This window comes from Photinus pyralis, unplaced genomic scaffold (assembly GCF_008802855.1).
Source record: "Photinus pyralis isolate 1611_PpyrPB1 unplaced genomic scaffold, Ppyr1.3 Ppyr1.4_LG1, whole genome shotgun sequence".
NCBI lineage: Eukaryota > Metazoa > Arthropoda > Insecta > Coleoptera > Lampyridae > Photinus > Photinus pyralis.
In genome coordinates this window covers 33,191,249-33,197,512 of record NW_022170249.1, presented here as the reverse complement: position 1 = coordinate 33,197,512, position 6,264 = coordinate 33,191,249, and the positions used below count along the sequence as shown (strand labels likewise).

Genomic DNA, 6,264 nt, shown 5'->3' with positions numbered 1-6,264 from the left:
TACAAAGATTTAACTGGCAAATACTATTTTCGGGGTGTGATTGCATGGGGGGACTGTACTGGTTGATATACATGAGACATCATTATACATTGGGATTACCATTATCCATATGCTAACACTTGTTTGATTAACACTGGTTCCTGCAGTTTATTAATCAAGCTACGAAAAAGTTCTCCAGTGACAATGTTTAGAAAAACAATTTTGAATTTTCTCTATTACCAATTTCCAACTTATTATTATTACAATATCTCAACACTTAAAGCAGCTAAGGAAAAGTGCTCTCCACACTTGACCCCACACAATGTAAAAAAAATTACTGTGGATTCTAGTTTGGGTTAAATCATACTTTTCTGCATTTTTGATTGGCGGTTTCTATATGAAAACTTATCAGTAGTCTAGAGATGAAATATCGCAGTTGTGGGCAGACTTAAAAAAGTTGATTACCTCTGACAATAGCAACAAGTTGTATAACAGTTCATCATTTAGCTGCTCTTCCTTGCTAATATCTTCGTCGTCCCCTAGCAACCTTTCTATTGTATCGCATAGATCTGGAACAAACAATTTCAGCGTTTCCTTAGGGTTGGTTTTGGCAAAACAAGCGCATAAAATTGCGACTAACTTTCCGGAAACTTTCAATTCTAAGATACGATTAGTAGCAAAGCTGTGAACCTTTCTAAGTGCCGCCTGAAAACAAAACAATTTTAAAACAGCGCATGCGTCTTTTCCCTTACCGTGAAAATCTCGGGCGAGCATTGATAAAGCAGAGCGTTTATGACAGAGAATAGCGCAGTTTCCGATACAGACTCCAGTATACTCTTATTATCGTTATCGCTGTGTTCTAACCGAACAAAATCGAGAGAATTGGATTCCACCCAGGCACATATTCTATCGAAAAATTGCAGTACGAAATCTTCTAGCCCGGCCGAGGCCTCACAAATAATATGTTCCTCCTCCGTAAGGTCATCATAATAATTATTAGCTTCCGAGGAGTTTACGAGTGGAGCTAAATTTGAAAAATGCGATATCAAGTTGAAAGTCATCAGGCATTTTCTGATATCGTTTGGATCGATTCCTGGTAAAAATGAGGTGAGAAGTGGAAAGATGTGAGTGGGGCCCTCAGGATAATTGTTCTTAGCACCGTCGGCCATAAATCTAAAACATACGTAATACCAAAGTTGCATTGTACTGTCCACATTTACCTTGCAACTGACATAGTACAAATCATCGATGATAATAGTTTGTGAGGCTCGGTGAGGCTATCCATAGAAGTGTAGAGTTTTTCTAGTACAACTGGGACAATTAGATCGGGACGTAACGCTGCTAGGTATTGCATTGCAAACGCAACTTCCTGGGTGCCGAGTCCAGAAAACATCGCTTGTTCTAGACACGGTTTCATAATATTAACAAAACGTTCAATGTCTGCGTCAGTCAGTTTAAACTCGGGAGATATCTTAAAGTCCCAAGTTATCTTCTTAAAACGCTCGCAATGTACGCGTTGTACAAAATACAACGCTAATTTTCTTAACAACTCTCGAATTTTTGGTGTCCATCTACCACAAAACAATTTACATGCACTCACAATCAACCAATTTAACATCATTATTACTTTCCAAAGTTGGCAGGATGGTAGTATGATTCTAAAGATTGCATAAATTTTTCTAAGTGGGAAAAGGCCACGTCACTCGGCCCACCTAGAGTACACACAATCCAGTTCACCATAGACGTCGCGTCAATTTTAAATGGTCTCATCAATTGCCTCCTTTGGTAACTTACAGGTAAATGAAAAGCTCTCTTAAAACGGTCAAACATAATAGGAATGTAAGGGTCCCAGTTAATACGCCCGTGGTTATAATTTGCCAAACGCGCCAGTAGACAAGTCAAATGCTACAAATTTCTCATGTAAGTTCGTCACCTAGCGTTCAATTAGTGCGCTTACATTTTCCCACACCTTGGCATTAGGACACACTCTCCACAATTCCATGAGTTCTCCCAACCAAAGCTCGTATCCCAAATGTTTCTTTTCGGGTGGAGTAACAATTGGTAATAACAATCCAAGATAATTTATAGTGTTACCGGTCTGTGTATTGTCGTACGGATATAGGTGAGGCCGAAATTCGTCCAAAATTTCTTGAGTCGCTTCCACTGGAAAGTATCTAAAAGTATGTGTATGTTTTAATGCAACATTTCGAGTTAGTACAAACGTACAAACGACAAACACAAATTAAATCTTCAACAACCATTTCAAGAGATGAAGAGTACTTATACATTCCTAAGCCACTATGGCTCTTCTCTATTAAGCGAACACACAGGTCATAAAGTGGTTTCCAATCTAGTTGAAGATCGTCGGGAGACAGTAGTTTTTTCCTAAAATATTTAATTTAATTTAATCAATAATTAACAGGGACAATAATAATAATAATAATAATAATAAATGTCTTTAATAAGTACCTATAGGTTAAATTACATAGAAATGTGTACAAAGGGCGAGATTCAGTAATGGAATGAAACATATGTACATACCATTTCTGCTCTTCCATCTAACCCATGTGATTCCGTCCATTAACAGAAAATACAAAAAAAATAAATAAAAATAATATATCTAGCAAAAAAAAAAAACCTCAAATTAAATTGTAAAATATCATTGATAAGAAGATTGTTCATGCAATAACCTCGACATGGTAGCTAATCTAAATGTTTTGTAAGGCATGCTTTGGATGTCCATAGCTAGGGAATTATACCATTTGCTGATGTTGTAGGTAAAAGATCTTTCATACATAGCTGTGGCGTGCGAGGGAGGTGTAAGCAAACCTTTGTTTCTCAAATTTAGCGTATGTACATCAGTTCTGTATTTTAATTTGCGGTATAAATAGGTGGGTTGATTATTAACTAAAATTTTATAATACGTGCTAGCAGCATGTCCAACTCTCCTATTATGCATATTTAACCATTTTAGATCGATCAACTTGTGAGTTGTGACTTACATGATCATATTTCCTCATTCCGAAAATCAATCTCACACAACTATTTTGTACTTTTTGCACACGTTTGTTATCAAAACTAGTTAAACAAGGACCATATACTACATCCGCGTGGTCAAATTGTGACAAAACCAAAGAGGAGCAGAGAAGCACACGAGTAGACCGATCCAAGCAATTCCGCATATGATATATGGTTTTAAGCGACGCATAAGATTTTCTAAGACAAGATGAGATGTGTGGTGTAAATCTAAATAAATAACAAAAGCTCAACATTAATGTTGACGTCATTAGCAACACGAATTTACATGCACAATTTTATTTTGAGGACAGCCAAAGATTGTAAAGAATGGGGTATTTATACATTACAAGCAATCCAGAACATTCCGGTATGTCTCTATGTATACTACTCTATGTACCAGATTACAAATTCAGAATGTATGGAATATCCCGAGGAATATTCTGTTCTTTTGATTTGAGATTTTCTTTAAAAAGTTGCCATTCCGAGGCTCAATTGTTTTATTGGCTGCTTTGGAAAGGCGTGAATTTTGTACTCTGTTTCGAATAAATATGGGCAGGTCTATCTCAATAGCTTTTTCATCCCACACTACTCTACAGAAACTGTCCATTTCCTACAATTTAAGCTATGGAAAATGACGTCATAATGTCATAAGCACAAAAAGAGGCAACTTTGCCCCCATTTAACCTACACTGTATCTCTCACCCTTGCAGAGATCCCAATGGTGCTCATGAATTTGAACCACTCTGTACATATCAGAATGCCCACCACGACAATAAGAGAACATCATGCTTCAAAAGAATCCTTCCTAGACCTGACCTTCCCATCTAATAGGCCGAAAGAACGTGTGTCCTAATTTGATCGAGACTGCAATGCATCTCAGCTGTTTTTAAAGATATACACATTCGGTTTTCACGACTGAGTGCCACTTTTTTGTGACACTTAATGCCACAAACAGAATCAATCTACTACCACAGAGTAGTCAATAGGAATATTTTGTTGTTTGCATTACAGAATCGTTCATATATCCGAATATTCACATAAACGCGAGTCTACTATTATATTACATACGGGGTGTCAATTTTAAAACTTGCAGTCGGCCATATTTTGCAAATTAAAGAAGATATTGAAAATCGCGCAAAACCGTTTCGGGGGTATCGAGGGGGGAACAGAATGACGTTATGAGTGACAACCCCCCACCCCCTTAACCCCCTCTTCAAAACTTCTAAATGGCAACCCCACACTTGTGACACATCGTTGAAAAGCTACTGAAAAATGCTTTCCAGTGGTACCAATAAAGTCAATGTTCATTAAGACAATTTAACAAAAATTTAATAATGAACAAAAAGAAATAAAAATTAAGCCATGCCTATGTTCAGGATTTGATCGCTAAATTCGAAGAAACGGGATCTGTTATCAATAAAAAAGAAAGCAACCAAGATTGCTTAATGAAGCAGCTCAGGTTGAAGTTCTTGGCCAATTTGCCATAAATCCCTCAATGTCAACATTTAGTTTTTTTGTGTTAATTATTACATTTTTATTAAATTGTCTTAACGAATATTGACGTTATTGGTACCACTGGAAAGTATTTGTCAGTAGCTTGCCAACGATGTGTCACAAGTATAGGGTTGACATTTAAGATTTTTGAAGAGGAGGAGCTGGGGGGTTAAGGGGGGGTGGGTGGTTGTCACCTTAGACCATATAGTACATGGTCTGCTATTAGCCCTATACTTTCAATACAAAATGGGTGGTCAAGGATAGAGGGCACTGTAGTCGTGGGTATATAAATCTCAGGGTAAACTAATGTCGTATGAACACCACTCAGATCGGGTAGAGAGTAGCTTTTATAGTAACCGCGTAGTACGGGAAACTTTAAATACTCTTGATCATCTTCTATACGTCCGCAAATAAGAATAGGTTTGCTTTTTTTTACCATACCTGGGCAATTAATTACCTGACGTTTGTTAGGTTGACAGCCTCAAATCGTGTCTCATCGGACAATTTCGGACAGACTCGTTTACCCTGAAACGCACATACCCAGGCAATGTCCTTGACCATATTTTAGTTACAATTAGCAGTCCATGTACTATATGGTCTAAGGTTGTCGCTCATAACGTCATTCTGGTTCCCCTTGATACCCCCGAAACGGCTTTGCGCGATTTTCAATATCTTCTTTAGTTTGGAAAATATGGCCGACTGCAAGTTTTAAAATTGACACCCTGTATATCATATTTTTTTAAAAATTTTGAAATGACATGTTACAACTGTCAGCCATTTTTATTGTTTGGTATCGGCTGCCCTAGTTACCATGAATAGAATAGGTACAATAAACAAAACAAAATCTCCATGAATCCATGGCCTACTATTTTAAAACAGTAAAAAGTATTGATTTTCATGACTAAATAAAAAAAATAGGTTGTGATACATCAAGGTAATTATGACAAGGAATGCAAAAAAATTCACGTTAAGAGATACAGGCTGTTGCATTTAAAAATACCAACTGTGGGTTAAATCCAAGAAACTATGGTCAAAAAATTTTTTTTACTACGCCGATTTTAAGTAGGTATGTAGAAACATCTAGCATATACAGTGAATTTTTTTTAAATGCGAACATAGGAGTTTGCATGCAATGTAATTTCTCTATGTTCCATTTTAAAAAAAGCACATGAACCTATTGAGTAGTTCAAATGAGTAGTAGATACCACAGATAAACGGAGCTTTACAGATAGCTCGTCCTTATGGGCGACTTGTCGCGGCTAACGCTCGAGAAATGGAAAGATTTTTTAGTAGTATGGAAAGATTTCGTTGGTTTTGTTGGTGGCGCGAACGTCAGTCTCTCGTTTTGCGTGTACTTGTAACCATCTAACGAAGTTTACGCTCGCGTGGAAATTAAATACTAGTGCATCAAGTTAAATTTAAGAATGCCGTTAGCTGGCGGAAATAAGTGTATTTATATAAATTGCGATAAAACTCGTAGAAATTTTAAAGGACTAAAATTATTTTGTTTTCGTAATCATCCCGAATGGTTAAAAAATTGTGGTAAGTACCTATAAGTTGTAATAATTTGATTACAATTTACCGAATAACTTTTATATTGAAAAGTAACAATATGAGCTCGGATTATGCATTTTTAATTACATAGAACAATATTTTTACATGCATATTTGCATTTTTGAACTTTCCATTACGGACTATACCGGGTGATCCAGAATGACTGCGGACAATTTGAATTTCCCGAAAAACAAACCGTTTATAAAGTTAGTAATATGC

The 6,264-nt window shown here is 36.6% G+C and overlaps 1 protein-coding gene across 1 annotated transcript; it reads right to left on the bottom strand.

Moving 5' to 3' along the window:
• Window positions 1–372: 372 nt before the first annotated feature.
• LOC116158731 (proteasome activator complex subunit 4B-like) lies at window positions 373–2,552 on the bottom strand. The gene is made up of 7 exons (XM_031471564.1): window positions 2,521–2,552; window positions 2,206–2,364; window positions 1,937–2,153; window positions 1,607–1,884; window positions 1,200–1,550; window positions 732–1,152; window positions 373–684 (listed from the first exon to the last, which is right to left on the bottom strand). The coding sequence occupies exons 1-7, from the start codon at window positions 2,535–2,537 to the stop codon at window positions 388–390; spliced, it is 1,740 nt and encodes a 579-aa protein (XP_031327424.1). The 5' UTR covers window positions 2,538–2,552; the 3' UTR covers window positions 373–387.
• Between the last annotated feature and the right edge of the window lie 3,712 nt (window positions 2,553–6,264).